Source organism: Ranitomeya variabilis, chromosome 1, assembly GCF_051348905.1.
Source record: "Ranitomeya variabilis isolate aRanVar5 chromosome 1, aRanVar5.hap1, whole genome shotgun sequence".
In the NCBI taxonomy this organism is placed as follows: domain Eukaryota; kingdom Metazoa; phylum Chordata; class Amphibia; order Anura; family Dendrobatidae; genus Ranitomeya; species Ranitomeya variabilis.
Window position 1 is genome coordinate 82791821 of NC_135232.1, and position 23837 is coordinate 82815657.

General features: G+C 45.2%; 1 protein-coding gene across 6 annotated transcripts in view; it reads right to left on the reverse strand.

Moving 5' to 3' along the window:
- GHR (growth hormone receptor) overlaps positions 1 to 23837 on the reverse strand; it is a 470149-nt gene that overhangs the window by 144735 nt on the left and 301577 nt on the right. For all 6 annotated transcript variants that reach the window (XM_077285624.1, XM_077285657.1, XM_077285665.1 and 3 more), the window contains one exon: positions 8120 to 8200. In XM_077285624.1, the coding sequence (XP_077141739.1) occupies positions 8120 to 8200 (81 nt within the window). The remainder of the gene's footprint in view (positions 1 to 8119; positions 8201 to 23837) is intronic.

Sequence of the window (23837 nt, forward strand, 5' to 3'; positions counted from 1 at the left end):
ACTGGGATCCCCTGTCAGAAACGATATTCTCCGGAATCCCATGCAAACGAACCACGTTCTGAAAAAACAAAGGAACCAACTCAGAGGAGGAAGGCAACTTAGGCAAGGGCACCAAATGAACCATCTTAGAAAAGCGGTCACACACAACCCAGATAACGGACATTTTCTGTGAAACCGGGAGATCAGAAATAAAATCCATGGAAACGTGCGTCCAAGGCCTCTTCGGGATGGGCAAGGATAACAACAACCCACTAGCCCGTGAACAGCAAGGCTTAGCTCGAGCACACACCTCACAAGACTGCACAAAATTACGCACATCCCTAGACAAGGAAGGCCACCAAAAAGACCTGGCCACCAAGTCTCTTGTACCAAATATTCCAGGATGACCAGCCAACACAGAAGAATGGACCTCGGAGATGACTCTACTGGTCCAATCATCCGGAACAAACAGTCTTTCTGGTGGACATCGATCCGGTTTATCCACCTGAAACTCCTGTAATGCGCGTCGCAAGTCTGGGGATACGGCGGACAATATTACCCCATCCCTAAGGATACCAGCAGGCCCAGTGTCTCCAGGAGAGTCAGGCACAAAACTCCTGGAAAGAGCATCTGCCTTCACATTCTTTGAACCTGGCAGGTATGAAACCACGAAATTGAAACGAGAAAAAAATAACGACCAACGAGCCTGTCTAGGATTCAAACGCCTGGCAGACTCAAGGTAAATGAGATTCTTGTGATCAGTCAAGACCACCACGCGATGTTTAGCACCCTCAAGCCAATGACGCCACTCCTCAAATGCCCACTTCATGGCCAAAAGCTCCCGATTACCCACATCATAATTGCGCTCGGCGGGCGAGAATTTTCTAGAGAAGAAAGCACATGGCTTCATCACCGAGCCATTAGAACTTCTCTGTGACAAAACCGCCCCCGCTCCAATCTCGGAAGCATCAACCTCCACCTGGAAAGGAAGTGAAACATCTGGTTGACACAACACAGGAGCAGAAGAAAACCGGCGCTTAAGTTCCCGAAAGGCCCCCACGGCCGCAGGAGACCAATCAGCAACATCAGCCCCCTTTTTAGTCAAATCAGTCAAAGGTTTAACAATACTGGAAAAATTAGCAATGAACCGACGATAAAAATTAGCAAACCCCAAGAACTTCTGAAGGCTCTTAACAGATGTAGGTTGTGTCCAGTCACAAATAGCCTGAACCTTAACGGGATCCATCTCAATAGTAGAAGGAGAAAAAATGTACCCCAAAAAAGAAATCTTCTGGACTCCGAAGAGACACTTTGAGCCCTTCACAAACAGAGAATTGGCCCGCAAAACCGGAAACACCTTCCTGACCTGTAGAACATGAGACTCCCAGTCATCAGAAAACACCAAAATATCATCCAAATACACAATCATAAACTTATCCAGATATTCACGGAAAATATTGTGCATAAAGGACTGAAAGACTGACGGAGCATTGGAGAGTCCAAAAGGCATTACCAAATACTCAAAATGGCCCTCAGGCGTATTAAATGCGGTTTTCCACTCATCACCCTGTTTTATCCGCACCAGATTATACGCACCACGAAGATCTATTTTAGTGAACCACCTAGCCCCCTTAATGCGAGCAAACAAATCAGTAAATAATGGCAATGGATACTGGTATTTGACTGTAATCTTATTCAGAAGGCGATAATCTATACAAGGCCTCAGGGAACCATCTTTTTTTGCCACGAAAAAAAAACCTGCTCCCAGAGGGGACGAAGATGGACGAATATGTCCCTTTTCCAAGGACTCCTTAATATAATTCCGCATAGCAGTATGCTCTGGCAGTGACAGATTAAATAAACGACCCTTAGGGAACTTACTGCCAGGAATCAATTCTATAGCACAGTCACACTCTCTATGGGGAGGGAGCGAATTGAGCTTAGGCTCCTCAAAAACATCCCTATAATCCGACAAAAACGCAGGGATCTCCGAAGGAGTAGATGAAGCGATAGAAATCGGAGGTGCATCATCATGAACCCCCTGACATCCCCAGCTTAGCACAGACATTGTTTTCCAGTCCAGGACAGGATTATGAGTTTGTAACCATGGCAGACCAAGCACTAGTACATCATGTAAATTATACAGTACAAGGAAGCGAATCACCTCCTGATGAACGGGAGTCATGCGCATGGTCACTTGTGTCCAATACTGCGGTTTATTCATAGCCAATGGTGTAGAATCAATTCCTTTCAGAGGAATAGGAACTTCCAGAGGCTCTAGACTAAAACCACAGCGTTTAGCAAATGACCAATCCATAAGACTCAGGGCAGAGCCTGAATCCACATAGGCATCGATGGAAATGGAAGACAGTGAAAAAATCAGAGTCACAGACAAAATGAACTTAGACTGCAGAGTATCAATGGCAAAAGATTTATCAACCCTTTTTGTGCGTTTAGAGCATGCTGATATAACATGAGCTGAATCACCACAATAAAAACACAAACCATTTTTCCGCCTATAATTTTGCCGTTCACTTCTGGACTGAATTCTATCACATTGCATAGTCTCAGGTGCCTGTTCAGAAGACACCGCCAACTGGTGCACGGGTTTGCGCTCCCGTAAACGCCGATCAATCTGAATGGCCATAGCCATAGACTCATTCAGACCTGTAGGCGCAGGGAACCCCACCATAATATCCTTAATGGCCTCAGAAAGACCATTTCTGAAGTTTGCAGCCAGGGCGCACTCATTCCACTGAGTAAGCACCGACCATTTCCGAAATTTCTGACAATATATTTCCGCTTCATCATGCCCCTGAGAGAGGGCTAATAAAGCCTTTTCAGCCTGAATCTCTAGGTTAGGTTCCTCATAGAGCAATCCCAATGCCAGAAAAAACGCATCCACACTGAGCAATGCAGGATCCCCTGGTGCCAATGCAAATGCCCAATTCTGAGGGTCGCCCCGTAGGAACGATATAACAATCTTGACCTGTTGAGCAGGGTCTCCAGAGGAGCGAGATTTCAAAGAGAGAAACAATTTACAATTGTTCCTGAAATTCAGGAAGGTAGATCTATCTCCAGAAAAAAACTCTGGAATAGGAATTCTAGGTTCAGACATGGGAGTGTGAACAACGAAATCCTGTATGTTTTGAACCTTTGCCGCGAGATTACTCAGGCTGGAAGCCAAACTCTGGACATCCATGATAAACAGCTAAGATCAGAGCCATTCAAGGGTTAAGAGGAGGTAAGAAGCCGCTAGACAGCAATTAAGGGCTAGGCAGCAAAACTCTGAAGGAAAAAAAAAAAAAAATTCCCTTGAACACTTCTTTTTCTCCTGCTTCAGCCCAAACAATTAACACTTTGTGGGCCGGCTATACTGTCATGAATCCCCAATGGCTAGGGATAGCACAGGATAAGCAAAGCTAATAAATATCGGACGAGCTCTAGGGTGATGGAACCTGGGCTGACCGCTGCCCTACGCCTGACAAACGCAACTAGAGATAGCCAGGGAGCGTGCCTACGTTGGTTCTAGACGCCACGCACCAGCCTAAGAGCTAACTAGTACTGCAGAGAAAACAAAGACCTCACTTGCCTCCAGAGGAATTAACCCCAAAGATATAGTTGCCCCCCACATGTATTGACGGTGAAATGAGAGGAAGGCACACACATAGAGATGATGTATATAGCTTTAGCAAATAGAGGCCCGCTGAAAACTAGAAAGCAGAATGACACAAAAGGGGACTGAGCGGTCAGCAAAAAACCCTAATCAAAAAAACCATCCTGAGATTACAAGAACCCATGTGCCAACTCATGGCACATGGGGAGAACCTCAGTCCACTAGAGCAACCAGCTAACAAAGAGACATTCTAAGCAAGCTGGACAAAAAACCAAACAACTGAAAATCAGCACTTAGCTTATCCTGAAAGATCTGGGAGCAGGTAGGCAGGAACCAAACAGAGCACATCTGAACACATTGATAGCCGGCAAGGGAAATGACAGAAAGGCCAGGTAAAATAGGAAACACCCAGCCTCTGATGGACAGATGGAAACCAAAGGCCGCAACCCACCAAAGTCACCCAGTACCAGCAGTAACCACCAGAGGGAGCCCGCAAACAGAATCCACAACAGCGGGGCTCATGTATGTGGTTCTCTGATTAGGTATTCATACTGCAGACTGTTGACAGGTCACTGATCCCTCACTGACCCGCCCCCTAGTTTGCATAATGAATACCATCACTTACTGAATTAAAAAAAAAAATGCTTCTGCGGCCAGGTGCCGGCCGTGACACTTGCGCTGCAGCATAATCGGTTAATGGTTAATGTGCACTTTTATCCCTTTTGCAGATTTACTTGAGCAAGGAAAAAATAAAAAGGGAATTTGTAAATAGGGCCGTCCGCGCCTGCGCAGTAGCACCTATAAGTTTGTATAGAGAACCGATAGCTGCTGTTGCGCAGGGGCGGACGGCGGCATCTTGGTGGAGGACTTTTTTTTCTTCTCGCTCAAGTAAATCTACAAAAAGGATGAAAGTGCACATTAACCATGCGATTGTGCTTTCAGGATAACACAGTTTTACTCGCTGTGGTGTCCGAAACATTCAGGTATTTTTAAACTTTTTTATTTTTCACATATAATCATGATTGGATGCCAGGAGCAGTCGAGGGCGGAATTCCACATATCGTATTATTCCTCCAGTTTGTCTCAACACTCAGATGGGGTTTCCATTCATCACAGCCATCTAGTGGTCCTGGAGGGCTGCCCTGATGACAGATAAATCTGAAGGATTAGCAATTTGGTCTAAGTCATCCTTCCCCCATGCTGGGCTGTCAAGTGTATTTTAGAATATGCAGCAGAGTACGGGATACATCTTTATATCCTTCTAGAAATAATTAGTGTATTAAAATGTCTGCTTTTAATTTTGTGTTGTTTAGTACTTTTTGACTTTGGTTTGTCTTTTGTTATTATGTTGATATCTGGTAGGAACATCCTTGGTTGCTATTTAATTTCTGAGTACAACACAACGTTCTTTTTAAGCTATAATGAGACCTTAAAGGGGCTGTCCAGTCCAAAATGAAAAGTCTGTAGTCACTCTGTGTGACTGCAGAATTATGAATCTACCCCAGTGCACGCACTGTGCGCTAAGAGGATTGGACGGTTTTTGAGCCGGGAACAGCGGTGATATATGTGAAATGTATACTCCCGTGCGAGTCCATCTAGTGGGTGTGGCCTCACTGCACACAAGTGTATGAAATGAGGTCACGCCCACTAGATGGCCACGCCTTTACTCTGTACAGCTGTGTGGATTGAGGCCCCGCCCACTTTTTGGCTTTTTCTGAACTCTTCTGCTAATTTATGACCAGTCCACAAACAACATCGACGTTCAGCTGAACTTTGATGTGGTCAAAGATTAGCTGAGAGTAGCCCAGAAAAAGCAAGACAAAGAATGAAAAACTATCCCATCCAAATAAGCTCACCCATTCTCAATGTACTCATTCTACAGACAGCAATCGACAGTGGAACAAAGAATTATTTTTTTTTGCAATTGTAACATTTATTTTAAAGGGAATCTGTCAGGAAGTTTTTGCTATCTCATATGAGAGCAGCATAATGTAGGCAAAGAGAAGCTGAATCCAACGATGTATCACTTAGATTACTGGGTGCAGCCGTTCTGACACAATCAGAGGTTTTAGATTTAGAATGAAGCAGAGCTGAGAAAGCTAACCCCGCCCACACCACCGTTAACCCCACCCACATCACAGCTAACCACACCCCCGCAAGGCTCTGCATATACAATGTCCATAGACAGCATGGTGCCTACCAAAGATAGCAATGATAAGCTCCTGGTGCCAAAATAACCACTGCAAGCAAACCAAACCATGGGGCTTTATAAAAGAATAATACCTGGAATCTATGTTTTAACCCTTACAGCATGCTGTTTTCAGCTTACAAAGCAAAATCCTGCTAACAAAATTCCCTTTAAGTCTAAAATACATGTACTAAAAAAAAGTTCCCCAAAGTCTATATGTGTCTTGAATAGGTTTATTTGTGTATGGGAATCACACAAAAATCCTAAACAAATAATTCCGTCTAATTGTATTTTCATCACCTTGGCGTATGCACAATATACTATTCTAAATGGATATATGTGCCCTCAGCGCTGGCCGGCAGCCACAGCTTCTGTGATCTGTCCCCCTTACAGAGATCCTCCACCGCTACGGTGCAGACATACAGAATGTAACCCTCTGACATCCCTTCGCAGGATAGCAATCTTATAGAAGGGTGATGTTTGGGATATCATGGTGATATTTCTTTTTCATACATAAAGTTCTACAATGAGGAAGTAAAATATTCTGAAAAATCTCATATTTATAACCCTCCACCAGCAGTTTTGATTCAGTGCTCTGGAAATATATATATTTTTCCAAATAGTAATACTGATGAAAAAAAAATAAAAAAGAGGAGAAGAAGATATATGAGTAAGACCTAGTGAGCATCCAACAACTACTACTTGAAAGGTTTAACATCTGTGAAAATGGAAACTGATGGCTGTTTATAGTTTGGAATTTTCATTTCACTGAGGGTCACTGGGATCGCGGCTTCTACGGTGTCTTCAAAATTAATGACTGAGTGGTCTTCTGCACATACTAATATCCTATTTTTCAGCTTTTTACATTAGGGTCTAAAGAAGCTGAGCTCTTAGAAGGATCGTTTTCATAAATGAGGTCCACCATGTGTCACCGAACACGTGCTGGATCTCATTTATGAAAACAATCCTACTGTCCATTTTAAATTCTTCAGTGCTGTCGTCTTCAGGAGTACACCTATCCCTGGCCTACTGGCATCCTGTCTGCTGGGGGGGGAACAGTGTGCTCATGATTATTGACCACTCAGACCAGGGGCATGCCTGAGCCACTGGTCCAGACTCTGCATTCTCTGATTTTGCTATATGAGGAAGATTTGCCTCTGCAGCATCAGAGGAGAGCAGTAGAACCTTTGCCAACCAGTTGATCTTGCCAGCTTCAGAGAAGTTCTTGAAGGCTCAATAGCAGAGAGCTTGCAAGCTCCTTCAATAGGAAACCAGCCACCACCAAAATACTGCAGACTCTAAAGAAGCTACAGTATAGAGTAGTTAATAACAATTGGACATCATACTAGGGTGAGTAAAAAGGTTCCGCACTCTGGTTATATTAAAACGTCTATCTTATTAGTGTTTTCAGTATGGAGAAGGTGAAGTGTGTATGAATGGATGGAGAAGTTCAAGGAAGGTCACACAAGTGTCACAATAAGGCGGTGGACGCCCGTTTACATCTACGACTGATGACAACTTTGAGCATACGCATGAATTGATTCTATTGGACAACTGACAGTGGATTATGTCCCTGAAAGATGCCCAACGAGGACGAAGATTCACGTCTGGTGAAGAAGCAAAGACAGCGGTGCATTCATAGCTCAGACATTTGCCTACAATGCTTTTTAATGAAGCAATGTGAAGGCTTGTTTAGAGATGGACAAAGTGGATTGAAAAGCAGAGAGAAATTTGTTGAAAAATTATGTTTTTGCCTTCTCTGAAAGCTGATTAAAGTACGGTAAATTGTATAGACGGAATGCGGATCATTTTTTACTCCCCCTCATAAACATACAAAACAACCCCTTTTCTATATGCTCAGTTTGGTCATACCTACTTTATAAAGGGTCATTGGTAGTTTGGTCATATCTACTTTATAAAGGGTCATTGTAGTTTGGTCATATCTACTTTATAAAGGTTCATTGGTAGGCTTGGATTGGCCCACAGGAGAACAGAACGGCATTTATTGTGAAGTTGACAAAATTGAAAATACACAAAAATGCAAAACATAACACAAGAGCTTTGAGTTTTTATACAATTAAACATACGGTAAGTTCTGTTGGCAATTTTCTATTTTTTAATTTTTTAAAAAAATTAGAACAAAAAAAAATCTTTTTTTTTTTTTTTTTTTAACAACGAATGATACAATAAATGATTTTTCTGGGCAGATGCCATAATAGGCACACCTTTCACACTTGGTGTCCACATGTGAACCAAGAATCAAAAGGAATCCTATACACCAGCACAGATGATGACATCAGGACAGACCATGAAATCACAGAAATGGCACAACTTACCTTCACTTGCAGAAAGGGAGAGACCTGGAGAGACTAGTGCCAGCGATGCCAAGAGTAGCCAAAGAGCCATGCCTGTGTGAGCTGCAATGAAAGAAGAGGCTTATAAAGACATGAAAGCATGATGGTGATATATTAAAATGTCTTCGCGGACTGCAGCCCCAGGGTTGTGATGAAGAGGAGCATTTTTGATGCTCTGCTAAACTGGCATCTAATACAGAAAGGAAGAGGCAAAAGGAGTATACAGGAAAGTTTTCTCATTTGCTTACTTTTTGGACACGATGCCAAGCTTAGAAAAAAAACCAGGCCAGACAGCAACTAAACCTCAGCAGTGTGGGTGTGCTGTGGCCGTACAGTTTGGCTTATGGGTTTGTCAAAAAATACACATCTTTACAAATACAGTCAGTACCTTGAAATATTCCCCAAAAATATAATCTATGTTTATAATTAATCTTTAAAAATTATTTATAATTGGATAAAAAAACAAGATTGATTTTCCCGCTGTCTGCAGAGTGCAGGACCACAGAAGCTTATACTGTAAAAATATCCTACTTAGGCTCCATTCACACTTCCGATTGATATGTCATAATGCTGTCTTTTTTAAGAGGTCTGCAAGATTTAGAGCTAGTCTATTCTCATCCGTTTTGCAGATCAGACGCTGAAGTGTATAGGGATCCATGTAAAACCGATGAACCACTAAAGACCTACTTTGCACCTTAGCATTCTATTCGAGTTTCATCCATTCTTAGAGGGGTTGTCCTCTACAACAACAATCCGTTTTCAACTACTATACTAGAACAGCCTATATTCATCTCAATGCCAGCACCGTTCAAGCAAAGTCAGCGGAGGGGCTCCCGTGACATTTTTATGTCACGGGAGCCCTGTAGCCAGTCAGCAGCCGCTGGCCACTTCACTCTGACTTCCTTTGGACGAAACAAAACATACGAAAAGGGTGTGAACTGTTGCTGCTGCTCCCTCACTTCCTCTGATTGTCAATTACACAAGAAGGAAGTGTAAGTGATGTCCAGAGGAAGTGAAGTCAGCAAAAATGTAATGTAACCAACGTTCTACATCTCCATGTGCCAAACCAGACCTCACCTTAAAGGAGGAGTGAAAGAAAACCAGGCGAAGCTCACAATTAAACCCTCGTCTAGGGCGGATGTGTAGGTAAGATTGGTGAGCACTGGTGTGTGGGCCCTATTTTACTTGTAGTATACATTGCTACATTGGGAACTGTGAACATAAGTGATTGGGACCATGGTTTTTAACGCATACCGCAATAGTGGAGCTCACGTCCTCATTAATCGCAGTGTGCCGAAGCACCATGTATGAGTACGTTTGACTATCGGTCATAGGGAGTGTGGGCCCTATATTTTGCAGAGAGTGTGAACTTGTCTTATACCTATCAGTTAGAGAGGATGCAAATCGATTCACAGAACCTGGTCCAGCCACGTCAGTAATCTGTAGCCACTGAATGGTAGCCCTACGGATAACATTTCACCTGGTGGCATCCGTGGCTCTTCTTTTGGTTAACTAGTCTGGCGCAACAATGGTGTTGCAAATTCTCCTTCGCTTCGCACCAACTCCACTACCAATGTAATACGTTCAGTCTACATGGAACAATCGGTGACACTAATTGACGAATCGTTTAATAGCCTGTTACATAGACAGACCGGAGTAAGACTTTACTTGATCACTCAGTGCGCATAGGCTGCCATAGTTCTCGGCAGTCTGAGTGTTCTTTAAAGAGGGCGATGCCCCTCCGAGAGTGATAATCTTTTATCATTTCACCCAATGAATTAGCATTTTGGTAGTGACCGTCCGCCGGTTTACACTGAAGGATAATTGTGAAACAAGCAGTATTGCGAAAGCCTGTGATGATTATCTTTCTGTGTAAATGCAACTTATAGCTCCAAAAAGTTTTCCTGTAATACTGGTTGTATTGAGATTTACATTCTTTCTGGTAATTTTTCTTTTCACCTAATTACTATTTTAGCTAAATGATCGGTACAACGAAATGCCGCAGTTAGCAGCATGATTTCACTGCTGCCAGAATTCCGCGACACACTATTCCTCAGGTTTTATAACACGGCACACAAACCTCATGCTTCAGAGAAGACAGCCCAAGAAATATTCGCCACTTGCAGTGATGCATTATTACCTTCATGTTGACTGATCGTAATAATCAGGGCTCGGCCCACAGTTACTGCACATTGTCATTATATTCTCCTCGTATGGAGCTTTTATAAATCATCTTACTTAATATAATATGAAAACGCATATTAAAGATAACACTGTGATGAAATGATTAGGGAGAAAGGGCCGACACGACGATTCATACATTGTCCTGTATCTCTGTGATCTGTACTTAGTAACTTATGGAATAATAATTGGGTTTAGAAATTATGAAATTTAAAAGAGGAGAACAGAGGAACTTCGAGGACAGAAGGAGACACAACGAAGCAGTAACATGACGTGTAGCAGGACTGTTCGTCATTTTGTAAAAATCAGTGTGATATCATGAAGACGTTTTATTAGTAGCTTTACATGGGACTGCAGGTAAGCATACTACATTGTCCTAACTAACGACAAGTTTACACGGGCAGATTTCTAATTATAATGTAGGTTTATTAATGATAGGAGATTGGTGCTTGCTTAAAGGGTTATTCCCATAGGGGCTATATTAGACATGAGAGATCTGATGTGCATCGAATTCATGACAAACTTTAAAAAATTCACTGAATCCGCGGAATTTGAACATTTTACATCGTGCAAAAATTGCACCTTTTTATACAGTGCAAAAAATTGCATCAGTCAGAAAAAGTTCACATGATCCTGGATTTCTTATAATTCTTTCCAGCATTCACATTACATAACATAGCCCAGCCAGGTCAGAATGGACAATCCTAGCCTGTATAAAAGCCAAGGAAGGGAATGCAGCAGTTTTTAACTTTGAATGTAGCTAGAGAAAATAATAAACAGCGATAAAGCCATAAAAATGCTAACAAAACTGTAACGATAGTGCATGACAGCACAGCATGGAAGAACAGTTACCATCCCATAACCCATAGATTTATATTTTGAGGTCAGTGTGACATTACTAAGGCAGTGCTTGCATTAAAGAGGACCTGCCACTTGCGAAAAAAATGGAGTTAAATTCATTGTAAAAAAATCCTTGAACTGCTCTAATTCTATTGTTTTATTACTTTTGCTGCATTACTCCACTGCATAGATATGACCACTTGTTTCATTTGGAGTGCAGTATGTGAAATCTCTGTTTGCAGTCCGCTTTTGGGTTTTTTCTCCCCTTCTTCCAAGAGCCATAACTTTTTTTTATATTTCTATCAATATAGATATATGAGGGCTTGTTTTTTTGCGGGATGATTTGTACTTTTGAATGACACCATTGATTTTACCACATAGTGTACAGGAAAATGGGCAAAACAATCCAAGTGGAGTGAAAGTGCAAAAAAATGCAATTCTGCAATTGTTTTTTGGGGATTTTATATACCATGTTCACTTTATGGTAAATTGACCTGGCAATATGATTCCACAGGTCAGTACGAGTATGCAGAGACCAAATATGTATAGGTTCTTTTTTATTTAAGTGGTGAAAAAAAATTCACAAATTTGAATGAAAACGAGTTTTTTTCTTTTGTCGCCATTTTCCGAGACCTTTAGCGTCTCCATTTTTCAGGTTCTGGGGCTGGGCGAGGGCTTATTTTTTGCTGCTTGATCTGACATTTTTATTGATACCATTTTGGTGTAAATACGAAGCTTTCGATCATCTCTAATGTCATTTTATTGCAATGTTGCAGCGACCAAAAAAAGTAATTCTGCCATTTTTAATTTTTTTCTTGTTACCCCGTTTACCTATTAGACTAGCTCACTTGATATTTTGATAGACCATACATTTCTGAATACAACGCATGTGTATTTTTTATTATTATTATTTTATTCTTAATGGGGCAAAAGGGAGGTGATTTGAACTTTTGTGTTTTTTTTTCATATTTAAATTTTTTTTTTTTTACTGTGTTCAATAGTCCTATTAGGAGAACTGAAGCTGCGATCTATTGATCACTTTTGCTACACATAACACGGCTTCAGCACTGCCATTTATTGAAAAAAATATGATCTATGAACGCCGACCACGGGCTGGCATTCTCAGGGGTATAGTGATGACAGGCACAGGGGTCTTCGGAAAACCCCCCGGCTGTCATGACACTCCATCTATATTTTCTTAGGTTGACTCCATTGATGTCAGATTGCTATGTACCGGGTTTTGAACCAGTAAATATTTTTCCTGAACATGTACAGTGTCACTTGGGTAATGAGTGGACATGATATCCACGGGAGGTCATTACTGTGTGGGAAGGGAACTCTCTAGAGTCCAATTCTACAGATGATTATCCTCTGACAGCTCCTGTGCCTCTAACTAATTGGCACTGGTGCCTGGAATCTCTATTAATGACAGGATGGTGACCTCCATGTTGTTTTCCTCAATGACAGGCCTTCTCGGAATCTCAGTACACGTCCTTCAGACTCATTACATATACACATTATACTCGATACCTGCTCTCTTTACAAGTTCCTGTCATCTTATGATATAATGTGATATCAGTGCTCAGGACTGCGTTTCTTTCATGATAGACGGCTATTACATGATAAACAACACGTCTCATGTGTTGGATGTTGCCATGGTGATAGCAAATTAAAAAAAAGGGTAACTCGTGACGTGTCGCATGAACCTGTCATGTACAGCAAGCCGAGTGAAAGGAGAGACAGAAACATGCCAGATATATTGTTCCATCAATCACGGGGATAAGTTCCAGCTTTACCAGACACCAGTAAGGGGATGATTATGATTATATACAGTACAGACCAAAAGTTTGGACACACCTTCTCATTTAAAGATTTTTCTGTATTTTCATGACTATGAAAATTGTACATTCACACTGAAGGCATCAAAACTATGAATTAACACATGTGGAATTATATACTTAACAAAAAAGTGTGAAACAACTGAAAATATGTCTTATATTCTAGGTTCTTCAAAGTAGCCACCTTTTCCTTTGATGACTGCTTTGCACACTCTTTGCATTCTCTTGATGAGCTTCAAGTGGTAATCTCCGGTAATGGTCTTCCAACAATCTTGAAGGAGTTCCCAGAGACGCTTAGCACTTGTTGGCCCTTTTGCCTTCACTCTGCGGTCCAGCTCACCCCAAACCATCTCGATTGGGTTCAGGTCTGGTGACTGTGGAGGCCAGGTCATCTGGCGTAGCACCCCATCACTCTCCTTCTTGGTCGAATAGCCCTTACACAGCCTGGAGGTGTGTTTGGGGTCATTGTCCTGTTGAAAAATAAATGATGGTCCAACTAAACGCAAACCGGATGGAATAGCATGCCGCAGCAAGATGTTGTGGCAGTCATGCTGGTTCAGTATGCCTTCAATTTTGAATAAATCCCCAACAGTGTCACCAGCAAAGCACCCCCACACCATCACACCTCCTCCTCCATGCTTCATGGTGGGAACCAGGCATGTAGAGTCCATCCGTTCACCTTTTCTGCGTCGCACAAAGACACAGTGGTTGGAACCAAAGATCTCAAAATTGGACTCATCAGACCAAAGCACAGATTTCCACTGGTCCAATGTCCATTCCTTGTGTTCTTTAGCCCAAACAAGTCTTTTCTACTTGTTGCCTGTCCTTAGCAGTGGTTTCCTAGCAGCTATTTTACCATGAAGGCCTGCTGCACAAAGTCTCCTCTTAACAGTTGTTGTAGAAATGTGTCTGCTGCTAGAACTCTGTGTGGCATTGACCTGGTCTCTAATCTGAGCTGCTGTTAACCTGCGATTTCTGAGGCTGGTGACTCGGATAAACTTATCCTCAGAAGCAGAGGTGACTCTTGGTCTTCCTTTCCTGGGGCGGTCCTCATGTGAGACAGTTTCTTTGTAGCGCTTGATGGTTTTTGCCACTGCACTTGGGGACACTTTCAAAGTTTTCCCAATTTTTCGGACTGACTGATCTTCATTTCTTGAAGTAATGATGGCCACTCGTTTTTCTTTACTTAGCTGCTTTTTTCTTGCCATGATACAAATTCTAACAGTCTATTCAGTAGGACTATCAGCTGTGTATCCACCAGACTTCTGCACAACACAACTGATGGTCCCAACCCCATTTATAAGGCAAGAAATCCCACTTATTAAACCTGACAGGGCACACCTGTGAAGTGAAAACCATTCCCGATGACTACCTCTTGAAGTTCATCAAGAGAATGCCAAGAGTGTGCAAAGCAGTCATGAAAGCAAAAGGTGGCTACTTTGAAGAACCTAGAATATAAGACATCATTTCAGTTGTTTCACACTTTTTTGTTAAGTATATAATTCCACATGTGTTAATTCATAGTTTTGATGCCTTCAGTGTGAATTTACAATTTTCATAGTCATGAAAATACAGAAAAATCTTTAAATGAGAAGGTGTGTCCAAACTTTTGGTCTGTACTGTATATATATATACTAGCTATTGAACCCGTTCTACGCCCGGGTGGCGAGCATTTATATTGGAATATGGTCTCCATCCTGGTATGTGCTGCTCCTATCCTGTCATATGCTGCTCCATCCTGCGCCCCCATCCTGTCATGTGCTGCTCCACCGTGTCATGTGCTGCTCCATCCTGCGCCCCCATCCTGTCATGTGCTGCTCCACCGTGTCATGTGCTGCTCCATCCTGCATCCCCATCCTGTCATGTGCTGCTCCACCGTGTCATGTGCTGCTCCATCCTGCGCCCTCATCCTGTCATGTGCTGCTCCACCGTGTCATGTGCTGCTCCATCCTCATCCCCATCCTGTCATGTGCTCCCATCCTGCGCCCCCATCCTATCACGTGCTGCTCCATCCTGCGCCCCCATCAGTGCGGGCGGCTGTGCTGAGTGCGGGCGGCTGTATGTGGCTGTGCTGAGTGCGGGCGGCTGTATGTGACGTGGCTGTGCTGGGTGCGGGCGGCTGTGCTGGGAGCGGCAGCTGTGGACGGCTGTGCTGGGTGCGGTGGCTGTGCTGGGTGCAGCGGCTGTGCTGGGTGCAGCGGCTGTGCGTGGCTGTAGGCGGCTGTGGGAGGCTGTGCTGGGTGCGGCGGCTGTGGGCGGCTGTGCTGGGTGCGGCGGCTGTGCTGGGTGCGGTGGCTGTGCTGGGTGCAGCGGCTGTCCGTGGCTGTAGGCGGCTGTGCGTGGCTGTGCTGGGTGCGGAGGCTGTGCATGGCTGTGGCGGCTGTGCGTGGCTGTGCTGGGTGCGGCGGCTGTGCTGGGTGCGGCGGCTGTGCTGGGTGCGGCGGATGTGCTGGGTGCGGCGGCTGTGCTGGGTGCGGCGGCTGTGGGTGGCTGTGCTGGGTGCAGCGGTTGTGCGTGGCTGTGGGCGGCTGTGCTGGGTGCGGCGGCTGTGCGTGGCTGTGCTGGGTTGGGCGGCTGTGCGTGGCTGTGGGCGGCTGTGCTGGGTGTGGCGGCTGTGCTGGGTGCGGCGGCTGTCCGTGGCTGTGGGCGGCTGTGCGTGGCTGTGGGAGGCTGTGCGTGGCTGTAGGCGGCTGTGCATGGCTGTGGCGGCTGTGCATGGCTGTGCTGGGTGCGGCGGCTGTGCTGGGTGCGGCGGCTGTGGGTGGCTGTGCTGGGTGCGGCGGCTGTGCGTGGCTGTGCGTGGCTGTGGGCGGCTGTGCTGGGTGCGGCGGCTGTGCGTGGCTATGGGTGGCTGTACGTGGCTGTGGGCGGCTGTGCTGGGTGCGGCGGCTGTGCGTGGCTGTGGTCGGCTGTGCTGGGTGCGGCTGTGCGTGGCTGTGGGCGGCTGTGCTGGGTGCGGCGGCTGTGCGTGGCTGTGGGCGGCTGTGCTGGGTGCGGCGGCTGTGCGTGGCTGTGGTCGGCTGTGCTGGGTGCGGCGGCTGTGCGTGGCTATGGGTGGCTGTGCGTGGCTGTGGGCGGCTGTGCTGGGTGCGGCGGCTGTCCGTGGCTGTGGGCGGCTGTGCGAGGCTGTGCGTGGCTGTAGGCGGCTGTGCGTGGCTGTAGGCGGCTGTGCATGGCTGTGCTGGGTGCGGCGGATGTGCTGGGTGCGGCGGCTGTGGGTGGCTGTGCTGGGTGCGGCGGCTGTGCGTGGCTGTGGGCTGTGCGTGGCTGTGCTGGGTGCGGCGGCTGTGCGTGGCTGTGGGCGGCTGTGCTGGGTGCGGCGGCTGTGCGTGGCTGTGGTCGGCTGTGCTGGGTGCGGCGGCTGTGCGTGGCTGTGGGCGGCTGTGCTGGGTGCGGCGGCTGTCCGTGGCTGTGGGCGGCTGTGCGTGGCTGTGGGAGGCTGTGCATGGCTGTAGGCGGCTGTGCGTGGCTGTGGCGGCTGTGCATGGCTGTGCTGGGTGCGGCGGCTGTGCTGGGTGCGGCGGCTGTGCTGGGTGCGGCGGCTGTGGGTGGCTGTGCTGGGTGCGGCGGCTGTGCGTGGCTGTGGGCTGTGCGTGGCTGTGGGCGGCTGTGCTGGGTGCGGCGGATGTGCTGGGTGCGGCGGCTGTGCTGGGTGCGGCGGCTGTGGGTGGCTGTGCTGGGTGCGGCGGCTGTGGGCGGCTGTGCTGGGTGCGGCGGCTGTGCTGGGTGCGGCGGCTGTGCTGGGTGCGGCGGCTGTGTGTGGCTATGGGTGGCTGTACGTGGCTGTGGGCGGCTGTGCTGGGTGCGGCGGATGTGCTGGGTGCGGCGGCTGTGCTGGGTGCGGCGGCTGTGGGTGGCTGTGCTGGGTGCGGCGGCTGTGCGTGGCTGTGGGCTGTGCGTGGCTGTGGGCGGCTGTGCTGGGTGCAGCGGCTGTGCTGGGTGCGGCGGCTGTGTGTTGCTATGGGTGGCTGTACGTGGCTGTGGGCGGCTGTGCTGGGTGCGGCGGCTGTGCGTGGCTGTGCGTGGCTGTGGGCGGCTGTGCTGGGTGCGGCGGCTGTGGTCGGCTGTGCTGGGTGCGGCGGCTGTGCATGGCTGTGCTGGGTGCGGCGGCTGTGCGTGGCTATGGGTGGCTGTGCGTGGCTGTGGGCAGCTGTGCTGGGTGCGGCGGCTGTGCGTGGCTGTGCTGGGTGCGGCTGTGCGTGGCTGTGGGCGGCTGTGCTGGGTGCGGCGGCTGTGCGTGGCTGTGGTCGGCTGTGCTGGGTGCGGCGGCTGTGCGTGGCTATGGGTGGCTGTGCGTGTCTGTGGGCAGCTGTGCTGGGTGCGGCGGCTGTGCGTGGCTGTGGGCGGCTATGGTCGGCTGTGCTGGGTGCGGCGGCTGTGCGTGGCTGTGCTGGGCGCGGCGGCTGTGCTGGGTGCGGCCATTTTCTTGGTCCTGCTCACGGAGTCGGCGCCTGCGCAGTCCGCGCTTTCCGGCGCCATTTTCTTGAAGACACTGCAATGTGTCTTCAAGAAAATGGCGCCGGAAAGCGCGGACTGCGCAGGCGCCGATTCCGGGAGCAGGGGGACAGTCACGGCCCGGAAGCGCGTCGGTGGAACGGGTCAGGTAAGTATACTCACCCTCCGCCTCCTGGCTCGTCCCTGCTTGTCCGGTGGAGATCGCGGTGTGCGTTCAGCGCTTACGCATACCGCGATCTCCTGGGAGCGTCGCTCTGTGCGGTCCAGACTGCGCCGGCGCTTGCGCAGTCTATAGAGGCTTCGGACAGAGTGACGCTCCCAGCGTTATATTATAGATATATATATATATATATATATATATATATATATATATATACATACACACACATATACACAGCTCTGGCAAAAATTAAGAGACCACTGCAAAACGTTCAGTTTGTCTGATTTTTCTCTTTATAGGTATATTTTTGAGTAAAATGTAAATTGTTATGTTATTCTATAAACTTCTGACAACATGTCTCTGAATTTCCAAGCAATAAATTTAGTATTTTTTTTCTGACAAAGAAAAATTGTCAAAATAATGCAAAGAAAACAAGTTCATAATCATTTCGAAACAACAATACTAATGTTTTAACTCAGGAAGAGTTCAGAAATCAATATTTAGTTTTTTAATCACAGCTTTCATGCGTCTTGACATGCTTTCCACCAGTCTTTCACACTGCTTCTGGCACAAAAATGTAAGCAGTTCTTCTATGTTTGATGGCTTGTGACTATCCATCATCCTCTTGATCACATTCAGGTCTGGAGATTGGGCTGCCATGACAGGGTTTTGATGTGGTGGTCCCTTAATTTTTGCCAGAGCTGTATATATATATACTAGATTGTGGCCCGATTCTAACGCATCGGGTATTCTAGAATATGCATGTCCCCGTAGTATATGGACAATGATGATTCCAGAATTCGCGGCAGACTGTGCCCGTCGCTGATTGGTCAAGGCAACCTTTATGACATCATCATCGCCATGGCAACCATTATGACATCTACGTTGATACTGTGCCCGTCGCTGATTGGTCGAGACTCGGGATTTCTATTATGACATCATCATCGCCATGCTGTGCCCGTCGCTGATTGGTCGAGGCCTGGCGGCCTCGACCAATCAGAGACGCGGGATTTCCTGGACAGACAGACAGACAGACGGAAAAACCCTTAGACAATTATATATATAGATAAATATTTACCAAAGTAGTTCTGTCATTCAGTCTACTGAAATGTATACTGTAAGTGTTTAATGTGTACAGCGGGAAAATCTCCCGATATGAATGGTGAACCAACGGCGCGTGGTCACTGCCATTGAAAACACTGCTCGTACCTTCGAAATATGGTGCTGTTGAAGGATGTTATCAATACCATTGATGGTAAGAAGAACAAATAAATCAATTTTGGAATAAATCAAGCCAGACATGTAAATTCAAGCAAGCATCACCAAGTTACGACTTGCCTACTTTGGACACATAATACAAAGACAGCAATCACTGGAGAAGGACCATAGGAGCTGTTCTGCAGCCCTCAGGTACTGATTTGCAGTACCTGGCAGCCATATTTAATGTGGCTGGGCATTGTAGCTCCGTTCAGTGTGTTTACATGCGTCTGTCACCAGAGATTATAACAGCTGATCACTGTGGTGCTGTGTGTCGGACTCCTACCAATCTGATATTGATCATCTATTATACCCCGTTAGGATAGGTTAAGTATTATCAGCATAGTATGTATCCAGTCAATTACTCATTTGGGACAGCGAGTAACAAACACTGTCATGATTTAGTAGTGTCGCCCACGCACGAGAACCGCATCCATATCCAACATTATTGATATCACAAGAGAGGCAAATCTCATTTTTTTTCCTTTAAGGTTACAAAGAAATATTTGTTATTTCTCAAGATAAGATGGCCATATCCCACCATAGATGAAATGGAAAGGCAGACCTGCAAGTGGTCAATTGGAGTGATGGTGAAGCACAGGTGCTGACGCTCCACTAAAAGTCTGTTCAAGACAGCCAAGCTCAGCGCTGGGCTATTTCTGTCAGTCCAATGACCTTTGAATGGAAAAGCAGACCACATGCCTGACCAACCATCTCACTAATAGTGGGGGTCCTAGCGTTGGAACCTGGTAATTAGACATATATGGTCATATCATGGTCTATATTAAAACAAATTGAAAACTTTCAATGTTCCCACTGGTCACTAAGCCTAATACTAGACTCAAACTTCCTGTTCTTTTCTGCAGCTACATGGACAAAAAGCAGCAAAAGACTGACTCTGACCGATTAACTTAGAAGTATTTTTCTGGGCATGTTTTGATCTGACAAAAGGTCATTGTGGTGGGAAGAGGAGCAGACAACCTGTGACATCATCTAATGTGATTAGTGGTTCCTGTGTTATCTACGGAGTATAAAGGTGTTACCTTACAGTGTAATCCTGTGATGATAATGAGACTGCTGAAAACTTTTCTGTCCAGAATAAGAAGAGTGAGTCTAACATTAGGCCTGGCGAACAGGGTGAACATTTCAAGACCTTTCATTGCATAAAAAAAAGATATTTGACAACTGTATGGAATACAACATTAGTGAAGATGCCCATACCTAGTCTTCCATTACATTTTATCCCACAGAAGAAAATTGATGGATTGCATGCGCAATGATTATATTCTTCGGCCTCCAAATACAGGAATCCGGCGTTATCAGGCAACCATCAAAATTTATTATGAAAAATGGACAGCAAAGGTGAACTTGATAACAGATTTATCCCTTCTACTACAGCTTTCATAGAGGAGCTAGAAACAGCAGTCTCTGTTATGAGGCCAGAAGAAAAAACTGCCGATGATTTACAGCAGCAATAAAATGAACATTCTGCTGTTTTACTGTATTTACAGTCGAACAAATAAGTTACATAATAATGATTAAAAGGTAGAACACGGCAACATTAGCCGAGGGCACGTTCCTGTTGTGCTGATCCAGAGGACGTAAAAAATAAAAATCGAAAAACTCTCTAAACTGCCCTCACATCCAGTAAAAAAAATATTACAACTATTATTGAATGCGGTTCCTCTACTATTCCTTCTGGAATTGTATGAGTGACAACTAGATGTTACCTTTATCCTTCTCAAAGAACAGACCGTGTCATAGGGGCTGAAATCGGCCTTTCTAAGTCCAGGAAAAATGAAGATTTTTCCATCCGTGTGTCCATTTTTTACATCCATGTTCAATTCAAATTTCTGTTTTGTACATCAATTTTTTACATGGACAATCTAATACTGAATATTATAAAAAGACAAATACAGGTTCCAATCTTTGAAACTTTAAGGTATCCATAAAAAAGCATGACAGATGGTAACCCAATGCGATCCGTTTTTTACGCACCCTCTGGCTGATAATGGGCGAGCCTTATCCAGAATACGATCCAAAGTCGGGCATGCTGCGATCTTTACATGCCGCCCATAGGTCCATGTGTAAACACATCCATGCGAACTAGCACATTGACAAAAAAAACTCTGCGGCTTCACCTATCCATTAGGGCTAAAGCGGGCGTCTATGCAAATCGATCCGAGCATGGACCGCTAATGCACGGAATGGCCGCGGGTATCCTAAACAAAATGGGACAGCCTCATCGAAATATATGGAGCTGTGACACTTGAGCCACTGCCAATCCGAGATCGCACCGATTCACAGACGTCTGCATTATTACTTTCTTAGCTTCCTTTATTAATACAGCAAATGATTCTGCACATTAGAAGATACATAATTTCTTCATTCCAGACACCAATATTTTTGGGTGACAAGTGACTGTAAATTACGGTAAGAGCAGGGAGGTATTGCACAAATGATTTTCCTCGTCATGTGCCAAAGCAATAAATAGACCAATTAAACGTTACTTTTCAGGATTAAAGCTAAATCTTATTATATCAAGCTTATTATCTTGCAGTAAAAGTTTGCAGCCAGTAAATCTGTGGTCATTTAGAGACTGCGGTAATCACATGCAGTACAAATAATACTGAGGTAGTGTAACGGTATGTTCACAAGGAGGTTTCTGACATGGATTTTGAGGCAGATCCACTTGAAAATCTGGCCAAAAAAAGTCTTTAAATACGCTTTGATGTGGATTTTCTAGCGGATCCACTTTAAAATCCACTTGAAAAAAATCCGCTTGAACATGTCCATGGAAATGTAAAAAAAAGCCACCTACCACTAATTCCTGTAGGCAGCACTTTTGCACAAAAATAAAAGATTTCACAGTACGGTCAGTTGGATAACAATGGGGACCCTCCCTTTGGATATGTGCTCACGTTGTCATTTTCAGGTAAAAAAGCTCCGCAACATGCCTGAGGAACGCTAAATAAATATTACTAAGGCGACCTGACCATTCTCTAGGTGGCCTTCACTAGTAAAGCTTTAATGTGATTATTAGAGGTGGCAATTTGGTCATATGCAGTTATGTCATGATTTCAAAATCACAAAAAGGTTGGGGTGGATTTTGATTTGCATAAAAATGGTTTTTTTCTTAAAAGGAATGTGTTAACTGGATCCATCTATTTGGGCATAGGAAGCTGAATAAGATATCTGTGATTTGATGACATATTCAAGAAATCCATATTTTTCGTAACATGTCCTTGAGCTTTAAAGATTTATGGGCCGGACATAGCTTTCCCTGAGAATCGGCCTCCAGAGCTTATTTTATATGAAAGGGAGAGTTACCAGTGTGAGACATGTACTGACCGACAGTCTGCTCTCCTGATCTACATTTCTCACATTGGTAGCTCCCTCTTTAATTTACATTAAGGTCTGGAGGAAGATTTTCAGAGTTTTTCTGGAATAAGCCATTTGATCGTAGATGTCAAGGTATCATTATATTGCGCTTCTCAATGTTCTTGGAGAGGACAGTCTAGTTGACTCATGACTGCAAGTATGCTATATCCCTCACGTGGTCACGTTACCACTCACCCACACGAAACATACCGGTGAAAAGTTTTTCACGTACACACTGTCACAATTCATCAGCCTGCAGTCACCCTGCTACTGATGCCGGACAAGTTTTAAGGGAGGTCTCAGATGAAAGGATTAAATCATCCAGCGCACGGGGCTTCATATGCTGGCAGGTATGGATAAGTGAACTTTTTTTTTAACCAGTAGAGTACTGAGACTAAAATAGCTGATAATGCCAAATTGATTAGCGAATTGTGCAACAAATCAACAGGAAAATCTACTTCACCATCCGAAGGTTGTCATCAGCACCTATAGAAAAGGAGCAATCAACCCCAGATGGGATTTTTGATACCATGTGCAGTTCTCCTCCATGGTGTCACCTGGCTGTGTGTTCTACTTGGCTTTACCTTGAGTAGAGATGAGTGGTTTTCACCAAGATTAAAGGGTTTGTACCCAGGAAAAGTGCATAGACATGGTAAATAGATTCGGGTTTGTGTAACTCTCCTCTCATTCACAAAAATAAAAATAGAAACTCTTATCTTATTGATGAGCGTACTTTAAAACTTATCCCTTAGATCCCAGTCTTAGCCTCTCACCTAGCCAAATCTCATACTTTGCACTGACGAGGGGCAATACCCTGAAACACCGTGTCTGCAAATTGGGATTCTGGTTTGGCTTATATCCTAAGTCATATTGCAAGACTCATTAGTGGTTCGATATTGACTTGTAGGATTGCCACTTCCATTAGGTGGCACTAGAGTTCAAGTCCTCTTCCCATCTGAAGAGACAATTTGCATATTCAATTTTCCAGAGGAGCATGCAAGGCATTTAAGTCTCCTCATACTGGAATGTCAGGCCTGGTTTGTCACTCTCCACAAGGAGAAACTTTACCACTTAGATCCCATGTTCATACAATTAAATGCCCAATGTTCAATTATGTAGATGAATGCACAAAAAATGTGTTTGGTTGTCCTGAAGAAGAAGTTGGTGGACTCTCAAACCTACAATTTTTTATACCACTAATTGTGTCGTATTCCGAAGATCGCAGAAACACTTCCAATCTTGCTTCTTAAAAAAATGGCCATCAGGTTACATGGCAAGCTGAAATGCAGCACCCCAGAGTCCTGGTCGTTGCAGTAATGTCTTTCTTCCACCAAGGGGAGTGATATTACGTCTGAAGGCACTAAAGGAGATCACTTTACCAGGTATCACAAACCACACAAAACACTTCACACTCCAGGCCGCCAGGGGGAGCTATGCTCCTATCTATTAGGGCACTCCTCACAATTAGGTAAAACTGGCAGTCTGGACAGGAAGTCAGGCAGAAGTGAGCTGGGCTTCACCCAGTGAGCTGCTATCTGGGCTCCGCTCAGGTAGTGGGTCCCTGACAGGGGTGGGATCCTGTCAGAGG